The 15,000-nt window shown below is 39.9% G+C and overlaps 1 protein-coding gene across 2 annotated transcripts in view; it reads left to right on the forward strand.

Annotated features, from left to right (window-relative positions):
* The window catches only part of LOC121966678 (plexin-B2-like), a 166,042-nt gene that overhangs the window by 144,425 nt on the left and 6,617 nt on the right, over nucleotides 1-15,000 (forward strand). For both annotated transcript variants that reach the window (XM_088072664.1, XM_088072665.1), the window contains 19 exons: nucleotides 1-18; nucleotides 93-176; nucleotides 659-754; nucleotides 1,359-1,495; nucleotides 1,591-1,691; nucleotides 2,779-3,008; nucleotides 3,365-3,546; nucleotides 3,668-3,734; nucleotides 3,990-4,136; nucleotides 5,424-5,501; nucleotides 5,737-5,815; nucleotides 6,542-6,642; nucleotides 7,351-7,432; nucleotides 8,136-8,287; nucleotides 8,940-9,100; nucleotides 10,800-10,947; nucleotides 12,721-12,785; nucleotides 13,446-13,521; nucleotides 14,287-14,361. The exon at nucleotides 1-18 is cut by the window's left edge and continues 192 nt beyond it. In XM_088072664.1, the coding sequence (XP_087928790.1) occupies nucleotides 1-18; nucleotides 93-176; nucleotides 659-754; nucleotides 1,359-1,495; nucleotides 1,591-1,691; nucleotides 2,779-3,008; nucleotides 3,365-3,546; nucleotides 3,668-3,734; nucleotides 3,990-4,136; nucleotides 5,424-5,501; nucleotides 5,737-5,815; nucleotides 6,542-6,642; nucleotides 7,351-7,432; nucleotides 8,136-8,287; nucleotides 8,940-9,100; nucleotides 10,800-10,947; nucleotides 12,721-12,785; nucleotides 13,446-13,521; nucleotides 14,287-14,361 (2,079 nt within the window). The remainder of the gene's footprint in view (nucleotides 19-92; nucleotides 177-658; nucleotides 755-1,358; nucleotides 1,496-1,590; nucleotides 1,692-2,778; nucleotides 3,009-3,364; nucleotides 3,547-3,667; nucleotides 3,735-3,989; nucleotides 4,137-5,423; nucleotides 5,502-5,736; nucleotides 5,816-6,541; nucleotides 6,643-7,350; nucleotides 7,433-8,135; nucleotides 8,288-8,939; nucleotides 9,101-10,799; nucleotides 10,948-12,720; nucleotides 12,786-13,445; nucleotides 13,522-14,286; nucleotides 14,362-15,000) is intronic.

Genomic DNA, 15,000 nt, shown 5'->3' on the forward strand with positions numbered 1-15,000 from the left:
AGCATCATCATCGTCACCGTGAGGACACACGCTCACACTGAGCATATATCGTAATAATCTGAGCGTGCGCTGACTGCGTCTGTCTCCGTCAGGGTCGCGGTTTCTCCAGAGCCATGACGGCCAAAGAGGCGCAGGCGTTTGTGGGCGACGCCTCCTGTCACGTTAACATCCTGCAGGTAAAAACAGACTTTTCTCCCGTCAGCAGCAGCAGTGACAACAGAGTTTATTATAACAGAGTCATGCTGCAACGACGAGTGACTTCTCTGAGTCACCGCCAGCAGGGGGCAGGACATCAGCTGTCTGTGCATGGACAGGCAGATTTCCAACTGCTGCCAAAAACTCACTTACTCACTCACTCTTTAGTCTTTACAAAGATTGATTTGATCCATCAAACATTTCAACGCACTGTCTTTAATAAATCAAAAAAACGCCCTGCAGCAAAAACGTGCGAGGAGATCAGTTAAATTAGTTTTACAGTTTTTGGATAAAAACCGAGTGACGGACTTCATCATTTGTCCCACAGTGAACTGAACAAAAGCTGAAAACACTATTTTGTTCCACAGCGGCGGGACGATGTTTAGGTCAAAATAATATCTGTAACTACGTGACGGCAGCAGTGTGTGTGTGTGTGTGTGTGTGTGTGTGTGTGTGTGTACAGGATGATAAATTGATCCTGGAGGCTCCGTCATCGCAGCCCAGATCCAGATCCAAACGCCAGCGCAGAGACACGTCCAACGAGCCGCTCGACCTCACGGTAACCTCCTAAACATTTACATCGTTTATTATTATAATTGTTATTGTTGTTGTTGTTGTTGTTATTTACTTTTTTGTGTCTTCTTTGTCTCTTTGTGACTTTGTCTCTGTGTTTCTGTCTGTCTCTGCGTCTGTTTCTCTGTCTTTGTCTCTCTGTGTCTCTGTGTCTCTGTGTCTCTGTCTCTCCCTGCGTCTGTCTATGTCTCTGTCTCTTTCTGTCTCTCCCTGCATCTGTTTGTGTCTCTGTGTCTCTGTCTCTCTCTGTGTCTGTCTGTGTCTGTCTGTGTCTGTCTGTGTCTCTGTCTCTCTCTGTGTCTGTCTGTGTCTGTCTGTGTCTCTGTCTCTCCCTGCGTCTGTCTGTGTCTCTGTGTCTCTGTCTCTCTCTGTGTCTGTCTGTGTCTCTGTCTCTCCCTGTGTCTGTCTGTGTCTCTGTGTCTCTGTCTCTCTCTGTGTCTGTCTGTGTCTGTCTGTGTCTCTGTCTCTCCCTGCGTCTGTCTGTGTCTCTGTGTCTCTGTCTCTCTCTGTGTCTGTCTGTGTCTCTGTCTCTCCCTGTGTCTGTCTGTGTCTCTGTGTCTCTGTCTCTCTCTGTGTCTGTCTGTGTCCAGGTGAAGTTCGGTCACGGTGAGTGGATGGTGGGTTCGGTGTACTACGCCAGAAAAGACGACATTCCTCTGGCGATCATCATCCCCGCGGTCATCGTCCCCATGCTGCTCTTCATCGCCGTGTCCGTCTACTGCTACAGGTCACGTAAAAAAAAAAAAAAAAACACAAATAAACAACAAAAGTAAAGACACGGTGGCCTGATGTGTCTTCTGCGTGTCTCTGACGTGTCAACAGGAGGAAGAGTCAGCAGGCAGAGAGAGAGTACGAGAAGGTCAAACACCAGCTGGAGAATCTGGAGGAGAGCGTCCGAGACCGCTGCAAGAAAGAGTTCACGGGTAACACACACACACACACACACACAAGCACACACACACACACACACACACACACACACACACACACACCTGAGAGAGTTCACAGGTAACATACATACACACACAAGCACACACACACACACGTGAGAGAGTTCACAGGTAACACACACACACACACACACACACACAAGCACACACACACACACACACAAGCACACACACACACACACACACACACACACACACACCTGAGAGAGTTCACAGGTAACATACATACACACACAAGCACACACACACACACACACACACACACACACGTGAGAGAGTTCACAGGTAACACACACACACACACACAAGCACACACACACACACACACGTGTGAGAGAGTTCACAGGTAACATACACACACACACACACACAAGCACACACACACACACACACACACACACACACACACACACACCTGAGAGAGTTCACAGGTAACACACACACACACACCTGAGAGAGTTCACAGGTAACACACACACACACACACCTGAGAGAGTTCACAGGTAACACACACACACACACACCTGAGAGAGTTCACAGGTAACACACACACACACACACTTGTGTAATTAATTAAAATGATCTTTCTGAGTTGCATTTTATGCTGCGAGAAATTTTTAAAGGCTGACAAGAAAATGACCCATGAATTAGTTTTGCAAATTATGAATTTTTAAAAAAATATCCATAAAAAAGAAAAAAGATGTCCAGAAAATTATATTTAGAATTATAATAAGTTTATGTTTTAGATACACAATAAAATATATAATCTGAATATTTTTCTTTTTTTTTTTTCTTTTTTTTTTAGCATTTTTAGACCACTTCTTGTTTATTTTTGCTTTTTCCCTTTTTTTCTTATTTTCAGGTAATTTAATCTTCCATTTTATTTTATTTACCAGTGAAATTATCAGTAATTTGTAAACAGTTGCCGCTGAATCTGGAAACTTTGACTCGTGTTTTTAGTTTTCTCTTCATCATGTTGACATTATAAAATATCTCATGACGTTTCTGTGTGTGTGTGTGTGTGTGTGTGTGTGTGTGTGTGTGCACGTGTGTGTCTCAGATCTGATGATAGAGATGGAGGATCACACCAGCGACCTGAGCGAGGCTCGGATCCCCTTCCTCGACTATAAAACCTACACCGACAGAAACTTCTTCCTGCCCTCCAAAGACGGCGCCAACGACACGATGATCACTGGGAAAATACAAATCCCAGAAGCCCGCAGGGCCATCGTGGCTCAGGCGCTCAACCAGTTCTCCAACCTGCTCAACAGCAAAACCTTCCTCATCAACGTGAGCGCCAGAAAGAGTTCAGCTCCGTCGGATCCTCCATCCTCGAATTCTTTCATTAGTACTGGAAGTAGGAGTAGGAGTAGTATTAGTAGTAGTAGTGGTATTGTTATTATTATTATTATTAGTAGTAGTAGTAGTAGTCGTGGTAGAGGTATTATCATTATTATTATAAGTAGTAGTAGTAGTAGTGATAGTAATATTATTTTTAATATTATTACTATTAGTAGGAGTATAATTATTGTTTTTATTATTATTATTATTATGATTATTATTATTATTATTAATACTACCATTATACAAATACGGACATGTTTTTTTTGTCTTTTTTTTGGTAACATCCTACGTCTCCTTGGCAGTTCATCCGTACGTTGGAAAGTCGTCCGGACTTTAACGCTCGTGCTCGTGGTTACTTTGCGTCGCTGCTGACGGTGGCACTGCACGGTAAACTGGAGTACTACACGGACATCATGAGGACGCTGCTGCTGGAGATGATGGACGAACACGTGCAGAACAAAAACCCCAAACTCATGCTGCGCAGGTACACACACACACACACACTCACATCACATATTTAAAAAATGAGTTTAAAATGATAAAATGGCTTCTCATGTTTTTATCTGTGTGTGTGTGTGTGTGTGTGTGTGTGTGTGTGTGTGCAGGTCAGAGACGGTGGTGGAGAGGATGCTCTGTAACTGGATGTCCATCTGTCTCTATCAGTTCCTGCGGGTAACACACACTTTGTGTTTGTGTTTTTCTTCGTTGGGATTTCTCGTCTCTGTTCTTCTTCCTCTCCGTTTTTTTCTTCTGCTGTTTTTTATTTTATTGATTCAAACTGAAACTTTTCTCCGTCTCTTTTGCTAAAACCTCTTCAGTGTGTTTTGCCCTTTCTGTGTTTTTGTAGAACTGATGCCAAGATTTTCTGCTGATGTTCAGTCTTTAAATGTACGTACGTGTGTGTGTGTGTGTGTGTGTGTGTTTTAGGACACAGCAGGAGAGCCTCTGTACAAACTGTTTAAGGCGTTGAAGCATCAGGTGGAGAAAGGACCGGTGGACGCCAAGATGAAGAAAGCCAAATACACCCTGAACGACACGGGACTGCTGGGGGACGATGTCGAGTACTCCGTACTGGTCAGTACACACAGTACTACATACGCTATATACTGCAGTACACACAGTGTTCTCCAGTTCAGGACAGGATGAACATTGTGCATTTTGCAGTATTTTTCTTCCTTTTGCTGTTTTTAAGATATTTATACTAAAGATTTTCAGGCTATTTTTTCAGATACATTTTTATTAAGATGTGAACAAAACAGGAGAGACAAAGAAAACACAAAACAGCAATAATTCTAACAATATACAAATTACTGGCAACTAAACCCAGAAAGAAAAAACAAAACGAAACAGACAGAAAAAAGATTAAAAATAACATAAAAAATAAAAAGCCTATCACACATTGCATTTTGATATCGAGTTATGGCTCTGCATCATTTAAAATTTGCAGGTTCTCAAATGTGAAGATTTGCTGCTTTTCTCTGTTTTTAACATTTCATCTAGTAAACAACTCATTTTTTAGCAAATTAATCAATGATGAAAACAATGCAGCAGTGGGTCGGGGGCGGGCATTTTTATAGCAGCAGACGAATTAGAAGAAGATGAACAATTCGGCATTAAAATGTGCATTCTGCATCACATGAGGCTCAAACTCACAACCTCAGACACCAAGTGTCCCAGTGAGCTCCATGCACAGAGAAACCAGAACCAGCCAGCAGGGGGCAGGATATCAGCTGTCTGTGCATGGAAAGGCAGATTTCAAACTGCTGCCAAAAACTCACTCATCAAGACTGAACTCTGAGAATCTGCAGACTTCATCCAGACAGCAGAGAGATGCTGATCATTAGTTTTTGCAAAGATTGATTTGATCCATAAGTGAAATTTTGATGTTTAAAGATGCCATTTTCCCACAGACTGCAGTAGTTTACATGAGGGCAGAATTCAAAATGCAGTTTTTGAGATAAAATTCTGAAATGTTGCACACTTAATCTACCATGAAAGCAGGCATTTAATTTATTTTGCAAGTATATATTTACAGCAGCGTCCACGGTGAAGTGGACAAAAGTTCCTTCACACATTTTGGTGTAAAAGCTGCAGCACGTATGAATTATGAATTGGTTATGAATGGTCTCTTTAGCGCCACCATGAGGACTGATGGCTCGTGTTTGCAGCTGAGGAGGTTTGGCATGAGACTCGACCGAAGAGCAAAGTTTGCTGTATTTTAATGCTTGAGAAGTTCCTCTGAATAATAACAACAAAAACACGAGGAAAACATGAGGAACCGGCAGCAAACTGTTACTTATATCATAGATGTAAAAATGTGTGTGTGTGTGTGTGTGTGTGTGCGTGCGTGCGTGCTGTCAGACTCTGCAGGTGTTGGTGCACGGCGAGGGACCAGACGTGACTCCAGTGAAGGTGTTGAACTGCGACACCATCTCACAGGTCGGTGTTTTCTGCTTTATCTGACGTCACGAGACAAAAAGTTCATTTCAGCTCAACACAGCTGATTCAAGAATTCACGCAGAAAATGTCTGACCACTGAACTTAAAACTGTGGAGATTTCTGGAGTCTGTCTTTAGTTTCCGTCCTTTATTTTTTGGTTTAAATGTGATTTAATGTCAGTGTTTTGTGTCGGTTTCATTTCTGTTGGGTAAGAGGTTCACTGTGTGTCCTGCAGGTGAAGGAGAAGATCATCGATCAGGTTTACAGGAATCTGCCGTACTCACAGAGACCCAAGGTGGAGAGTGTCGCTCTGGGTGAGAAACACACACTCACTCACACACACACACACACACACACACACACACACACACACACACTGAAAAACTCTTATTTAAATAATAATGAAGGTAAAATGACTCTTTTACAGCAGCCAAATCACAAAATAACAAAACAGTATTATATGAAACTTTCTTAGTTGAGATATGTTCTGCAGTGTAACAGCCTTCATTTTTTAAGTTTTAATCTTTCGTCTTATTTTTTTTTTCTTTTTATCCTGTTGACTTTTCTGCATTTATTTTTAACATTGAATTTTTTTTTCTGTCATTTTTAGTATTGCAAAATATGATTTATTGATTTTTAATGTTTTTTTTTTTTCATTTTTAGTCTTGCAAACTTGTATTTATTATTTTTTAACTGTTTGTTGTATTGTTACATTATTAGATTATTAGTCTTTCAGAGTTTTTTAATTTATAGTCTTGCACAATGTTATTTATTGATTTTGTTATTTTACAAAATTGTATTTCTTATTGTTCATTTGTATTTATTTCATTTTACAGTTACAGTTACAGTTTTTCTGAAAGATGTCGCATAAATAGAGTTTAGTTTATGATATTTATCCAGTCAGTTAAAATGGTGAGATCATGATATTTTCTGTGAGACAGATCTGAGGACAGCAGAGAGACACCGAGGAGGACACAATCAAAGGACAAAAACACACAACAGCATGAATATTAAAGCTGTTTTGTCTCGTCCGTCCACAGAGTGGCGTCCCGGCTCCACGGGTCAGATCCTGTCCGACCTGGACCTCACGTCCCAGAAGGAGGGACGCTGGAAGAGACTCAACACTCTGGCTCATTACAACGTGAGCTCCGTCTGCAGACTCTCAGCACTTTATTTTTCACTTCACACACAAATCCAGAGTTCTGCTCCAAACTTGTAGCTTTATTTTCTGTATTTCATTTGGAGCTGAAATGTGACGTCGATTAATCGATTAATGGGAAACTGTTTTTCCATCTAACAGTTTTTTTTCCAAAGGTTGAGTTAACACTCAGAGGGTCAGTTTTAAAGTTCATGTGCTTCAAACTCTGGATGCTTTTAATCAGCTTTGCTTCTTTTTTTTTTTGCACCGAAACAACCGAAACCTTTAGTGCACTGAAATGTCGAGCCACGTGAGACTCGTCCTCACGCTGCACTGAAACCGACCGAAACTCTGCAGCAGTTTCCCCCTCTGACATTTAAACAACAGCATTTATAAAGAACAGTAATAATGAAGAACAGTATTTATAAAGAACAGTATTTATAAAGAACAGTAATAATGAAGAACAGCATTTATAAAGAACAGTAATAATGAAGAACAGCATTTATAAAGAACAGTAATAATGAAGAACAGCATTTATAAAGAACAGTAATAATGAAGAACAGTATTTATAAAGAACAGTAATAATGAAGAACAGTATCAGTAAGAAACAGCATTTATAAAGAACATATGCTGTTCTTTCTAATAATTTATATATACACTCAGAATCAGACGTCATTTTTCTCACTGTATTTAATTTTTTGTGTGTTTCAGGTTCGAGATAACGCCACGCTGGTTCTGTCCAGAGTTTTACACACACAGTCTTTCCACCAGCACCAGGACAGCTACGAAGAGAGTACGTACACACACACTCCCCAAGACTTATATTTATATATATATTTATGGTGTAATTTTGGCTATTTTTCTTTGGTGTGCCCACAAACTTTGGAGGCATGTTTTCCTTTAAAAATCTCACCAAAAACAAACAAACAAAAAAAGGCAAATATTTACGGGAAATAATGCCAAAAATGTTTAAAGGAGAAAAAAAAGGCTATTTTTTGCCTACAGAGGTAAGCTAAATGAAGCCCCCAATGTCCCTCAGTCAAACGCTCCTACTTTACAGACGTCACAATCGAAATGAAATCACAAAATCAAAACAAAACAACCAAAACATCCAAAAATGATGTAAAGTTTTCAGTGATTGTAAGGTTTTTGTCCAGACGGTTCAGGCGTCTCAATTACATGCAAATAACATCAATGCTGTAGGCTGCCATGGCAACACAGTGTGAAGTTGTAACAGACGAATCTCATCACCGTGAAGTGTGTTTATCACACTGAGAGGAGACGCTGTGTCCCGCGAGCACCGCGGCAGCAGAGCCGGAGACAGAAACGATCTGAAAACCAAAATTCTGCTCAATTTACCTTTAAAGAGACACGCCAGGCACCAAATATCAGGACGTCACAGCGTCCCCTCATAAATGTCCCGTCTGAACAAAGACCTCAAACTGTCCTCTGTCTAAACAACGGATGCGTCAGTGATGTGTCTCTCTCGTGGACAGAAAACGCGCTGCTGGAGGACGACAACACCTTCCACCTGGTGCGGCCGGCCGATGAGATCGATGAGGTGAAGTCAAAGCGGGGCAGCATGAAGGACAAGGCCATGACCAAAGCCATCACCGAGATCTACCTGACCAGACTGCTGTCCGTCAAGGTGAGGCGGCGAGGGGCTCCACGCGGTGACCCCGTCTGCACACCGTCAGCCACCGCTCGCCAAAACGTCCGCTGTCTTCAGAGGAGCTCAGTTTGCAGAGACCGAGGAGTGTAAAGAGTTAATTAATGATGAATGACGTCAGGCAGCAAATACAGCAGATTTAAAAGAGAGGGAAAGACAGAATACACACATATATATGCAGATACAAATGTACTGCTAAAAAAGTATAAATATGAATATGAATATAAAAACATAAAATAGAAAAATTATACATATATAAAAATGTAAAAAGTACAATAAAATTATGGAAAAAAACACAAGGAAATTACCTGAAAATAATAACGATGTAAAATACTTTCTAATATTTAATTCAGATATTTGTAAATATAGATATTTATTTCCAAATCCACTAACTTGCAGTTTGCAGAACGCAGAACACACTGATCAAGTTTTCAAAAGAAAACAAACCAATTTGCTAAAAATTCATAAGAATTGTGAAGGTGTCTAAACGCACTCCAAGGAAAGAGATTTCAGGTTTCAAAGGGTTAACTGTGCAAATTAACTAAACTAAGCACTATATAATGTATATGAATGTGTGTGTGTGTGTGTGTGTGTGTGTGTGTGTGTGTGTGTGTGTGTGTGTTTTTTGCAGGGCACGTTGCAGCAGTTTGTGGACGATTTCTTCCGCAGCGTTTTGTGCTCGAGCTCCGTCGTTCCTCCTGCTGTCAAATACTTCTTTGACTTCCTGGACGAGCAGGCGCTGAGACACGACAACGTGGACGAGGAGACGCTGCACATCTGGAAGACCAACAGGTGAAAGCACAGCAGAGTTCAGCGACACGCAGAGAGGCCTGTGGAGCTCTGCGTCCACGTTATCGTTCCTTATCGATTCATTCGTCACCTTTTTTTCTCGATTAATGGTTGCAGTTATTCGGGATTCCTGCAGATCCTTAAAAAGTCTTAAAGGGCACTAAAGTCATTTTTAAAATAAGGCCTTAATTTGTATTAAAATGCCTAAAATTAATCTTTAAAAAACACTAAGATGAGGGAAGAAGAAGGATTTCATTAATCTTTTTTCTGACCTTGTATTTTATCATATGACATTTTTTAAATCTAAAAACATAGTGGCATCCTGACAAAAACCTGACATTTAAAGGGTTAAAATTCTGAAAATGAATACATATTTGATATTTATGATTAGGACTGATATTGGCAAAAAATCAAGAAAAAATAAATAAATAAAATAAACTCAGTGAAAGTAGAAAATCATATTAATGTATAATATTTTTAATAGCCTTATTTTGAAAAGCGTATTTTGTGCTCAGAGCGCCACGAGTGTGTGTGTTGTGTGTGTGTTGTGTGTGTGTGTGTGTGTGTGTGTGTGTGTGTGTGTTGTGTGTGTGTGTGTGTGTGTGTGTGTGATAGTAAAGCAGACCCTGATATTGTTTACTGTAAGAAAACTAAACTTCAGACATCATGAAAGCGTCTGTGAGACGGTGAAAGATGCGATCAGTCGAAGGTTTGGATCATTCTGTCGGTAAACTGATCAATATGTGACACTTTAACTGATTCAACGCGTGCAGCAGAGATCCTCAGCTGGAGAAACACACACACTGTGCTCTGTGTGTGTGTGTGTGCGTGTGAGTGTGCGTGTGTGTGTGCATGCGTGTGTGTGATCAGTTAAAGCACAGAGTCGTTATGATCTGATGGTCCGTCTTTATCAGGACGGATAAACGATGACGAAGAGGAAACACAGACAGAGAGAGAAGCTTTTTTATTGCCTTAAACTTCTCACACTGGCCTCCAGCCCCGCCTGTCAGTCATCTCACACACACACACACACACACTCACACTCACACACACACACACACACACACTCACACTCACACACTCACACACACACACACACACACACACACACACACACACACACACACACACACACACACACACACACACACACACACACACACTCACACTCACACACTCACACACACACGCACACACACACACACACACACACGGTGGAGGATGAAATATTCAGCAGCCGTGGTGAATTATTGATGCTCTGGTGTCTGAGATGAAATGATGAAGGGAAACAGTGTGTCAGCAGGTCCTTGAAAACTCTGGAAAAGTCTGGAATTTCACAGCAGTTTGTAGTAATCATGGCAGCAAATTGACTTTGTATTTTTACTCCACTACATTTATCTGACAGATTTAGTTACCGCTTACTTTACAAATTAAGCTTTTTGTGTAAACCAGAGTTTATTAAATATGATATTTGTTTTGTAGTATTTTTACAGTATTAGTACTTACATATAAGTAACTGCATAAGCGAGTGTGATTCTGCGACAGCTGTGACCTCAGCGCCGGATTTCAGCCTCTGAGGGCAAAAGCTGTGTGGGAGTCGGGCAGAGGCTCCGAGGACGTAACTGTGACTGAACAGTGACGCTCTCTGTTTTCTGCTGTGGTGTTTTTCGGAGGCTGACTCAGAGTGTTTTTGTGCCCTCAGTTTGCCTTCCAGGTTTTGGGTGAACATCCTGAGGAACCCGCACTTCATCTTCGACGTCCACGTGACGGAGGTGGTGGACGCCTCGCTGCACGTCATCTCCCAGACCTTCATGGACGCCTGCACCAAGACGGAGCACAAACTCAGCCGGGTCAGTCCACACACACACATACACGCGCGCACACACGCACGCACGCACGCACACACACACACACACGCACACACACACACGCACGCAAGCACACACACACACACACACACACACACACACACACACACACGCACGCACGCGTACACACACACACGCGTACACACACACACACATGCACGCACACATACGCACGCAAGCACACACACACACATACGCACGCAAGCACACACACACACACACACGCACACACACACACACACACACGCACACACACACACACACACACACACACGCACGCACACATACACACGCACGCAAGCACACACACACACACACACACACGCACGCACACACACACACATACACGCACGCATACACACACACGCACGCACGCACACATACACACGCACGCACACACGCACGCACGCATGCGTACACACACGCACACATCCGCACGCACGCACACACACACACACACGCACGCACACACACACACACACACACACACACACACACACACACGCACGCACGCACACACACACACACACACACACACACACACACACACACAGAAACTGCTCACCTTTCATCCTCCTGTAATTTAAATCACATCCAGAGCCACAAAAAAGCAAATCTGTGGTTTTTTATTTTCTCAAACTTTTCAATCAGCTGATAGATTGAAAGATACTAAAAACAAAATTTTGGCAGCCAGTATTTATTTTATTTTTACTAATTTTCAGATTATTTTCCTGTAACTTGGTAATTAGTAGATATAGAAAATTATTTTTTAAAGAGCTATTTTTAAAAATTTTAAGTAGGTCATTTCTTTATTTAACTTTTCCATGTTTTATTTGTTTGACTTTTTATTATTGTATTTTAGTTTATTTTGCTCATTTTAGGGTTATTTTCTTCTTTTATTTAGAGTTTTTTTAAACCTTGGGATAAATGTCTAAGGAAAAAAGAAAAAAGCTATGGAAAACATTTTTGAAATTATGTCACATAATTATTATAATGTAGCACTTTTTCAGGTCATTTACTTTTTTAATTTTTTTTTTTTTAGCAATTTTCATGTAATTTTCTCAGACTTTTTACTAATCACTTGCTAAATTTGTGGTCATCACTTTGGCTTTTAGTAGATTGAGATTTTCTGCAGAAAAAATCCACAGAACTAAATATCATAAATAAATATTTAAATTATTTTTGCAAAATTATTATAATTTTTAATATTTTTTTGTTTTGTTTATTTTGGGTTTTGTTTGTTTTTTGCTAATCTTTTCTCATATTTCTTGTACCTTTTAATTAATTTTTGGGTAATTTCCTCTCAAGTTGCTCACTGTTTTCTCTTCATACTTTTTAAAGAAATGAAGCCAGTTTGTTTAGGTCTCTTTTAGTCGATATTTGTTTGCATTTTTGGCAGATTGTTACCATTTTAAAATATGCAGAATAATCTGTGTGTGTTTGGACGTACAGAAAACTATCACGGATCTGTGTCGCACCGAAGAAAACTTAAAAACACGATGATTCTCGGTGAAGTCGTGCAGATGTTGTCAGAAGCGTTTTTTTTGACAGGAGGCGGCTGCAGCAGACGAGTTAATTACGGCTCTTACTCACTAAATAAAGCGCGGCCTGTTTGAACGCCACAGACTGCCGATGATTAGCAGAGCGGGAGCCTCCGGGAGGATTTTCTCTGGAAAACATCTTCACGCCTCCTCACACAGATGCGACGCTTTGACAATGACCGAAAATCTCTTTGTGTCCGTGTGTTTCCTGCAGGAGTCTCCCAGCAACAAGCTGCTCTATGCAAAAGAGATTTCCACGTACAAGAAGATGGTGGACGAGTGAGTGTGCAGCACTAAACACGGGAAATGAACAGATGCGTGTGTGCAGCAGGGCTGGCTATGGAAAGATATTATTTCATAACGAGATATGAGACTACATCATCTTAGATTTGGGATATTGTTATATCGTGATATGGACTTTGAAGGTTGCATTACAGTTAGGTGATGTACTTTTCTCAGCTCGTTGTGTTACTTGCCTTTACCCACTGAGTCATTTTATCTGCATCACTAATCATTATCATTGATCAAAAACTGATTTGTTTTAATGATTTTTCAAATTATCATTAGTCATTTCTACAATACTGTCACGTCAAAGAGGGAATCTAGTAAAACAAAACTTTAAAAAAAGATAATTAAATTTAAATAATTATAATTAAATAATATAAATATAATTAAATAATAATAATGTCTGATTTTTGAGGAGATTTGAGATATATATCCCGTGTCGAGGTATAGCCTAAAAATATCGTAGTATAATTTCAGCCCTGGTGTGTAGTCGTATGTGTCTCCTCCAGATGCAAAAACTCAACTTGTCAAATGTTTAAACGACATCGCAGCACCTTCCTAATGTCCGTGTCCGGAAGTCGTTTCCGTCCGCTCACATGATTGAATTTGATAATTGTTTGGATCAGATGTTTTAACGCTGTGATTTTTCTTCAGTTACTATAAAGGCATCAGACAGATGGTTCCAGTCAGCGACCAGGACATGAACACACACCTCGCTGAGGTGTCCAGGGTACGAAATTTAACCAGTACACTTTCTTTAAATACCTAAATACAAGTTTGAGGTACTTGTACTCTACTTGGGTATTTCCTTTTTCATGCAACTTTATTCTGAAACTTTAGGGAATTATGGTACTTTTATACATTTATCTCTGGGCTCTTTTATATATAAAAACTTCTGATGATTTTATGAAATAAGATGCACTGTTACAGATCAAACTACCCAACAATATATAGGTCAAATGTTCTTCACCAACTACAACCACAAAACTGTACTCACTCATTATTGCAACAGTATTAATAACCGTTTAACATTTACAGGGAGCATTTTTTAAGCTTTATTAAACCAAAGTGTCTTTTATATTCAATGAAATGTTTTCTGCTGCATTTTAAAGTTTGATTTTAGATCTACCTTATCGAAAATAACATGACCAGACTGTGAGATTTTAGTTATTTGAATGTTTGAGTTTGTTAACTACCAGGTGCTTTATGGATAAATGTCATTTTGTTGTTGTAATTTTGACCATAATTAGATCCACTGTGGTTATATTTTGCTGCGTGATGCTACTGCCAAGAAAATTACTGGTTTCTGGTTTCTGACAAAAGCCTTAAATAACAAAACCGAACTCAGTGAAACCAGTACTTCAACCAAAACTTTAACCCTTTGATGATTTTTTAAGTACCTCTTATTTTGTGGAGATTTCTTTCTCAATATTACAAACATTTCTGTAAAAGTTTCTAGATGTTTTATTTTGTGTCCTCTGCTTCAACTTTGCAGCAACACACAGACAAGCTGAACACCCAGTTGGCCTTACATCAGCTGTACCAGTACGCCAGCAAGTACTACGATGTGGTGAGAAACCTGCTTTAACCTCAAAACGTTACTGCATACCTGAAGTTTCTACCTTTGTTTGTGCCGAAGAATCCATGATGAGATATAAGAGGAAAATAAATGCAAGATTCACTTCAGGAAAAGTTACATAGATTAGGATTAGTAAAGTAAAGTTACGTAAAGGAAAGTAAAATAATTTAGCGTTCAGTAAAGGAAAGTACAATTACGAACAGGAAAGTAAAGTTATGTAGGTTAGATTTAGGAAGTAATGTAATGAAAGTAGAGCTTCGTAAAGGAGAGTAATGTAGGGTTAGCTTTAAGAAAGGAAAGTTACGTAAAGGAAAGTATCATAGAGTTAGATAACGGAAAGTACCGCTATAAACAGGAAAGTAAAGTTATGTAGGTTAGATTTTGGAAAGTTCTGTAATGAAATGAACGTTAGGTTAGGGTTAGGTTAGGGTTAGATAAAGGAATGTACAGTTACGAAAAGGAGAGGAAAGTTACAACGGTTACTTTTAGGAAAGTAATTACATAAATGAAAGGGAAGTAACGTAGAGTGAGGTAAAGGGAAGTAAAGTTACAAACAGGAAGTGAGGTACATTAGGTTCAGGAAAGTCAAGTGACATCCGTGCGTACATCACATTATGTACTTAAAGTTAA

The sequence above is a fragment of the Plectropomus leopardus genome, chromosome 22 (genome assembly GCF_026936395.1).
Source record: "Plectropomus leopardus strain MGB_pleo_1.0 chromosome 22, ASM2693639v1, whole genome shotgun sequence".
In the NCBI taxonomy this organism is placed as follows: domain Eukaryota; kingdom Metazoa; phylum Chordata; class Actinopteri; order Perciformes; family Serranidae; genus Plectropomus; species Plectropomus leopardus.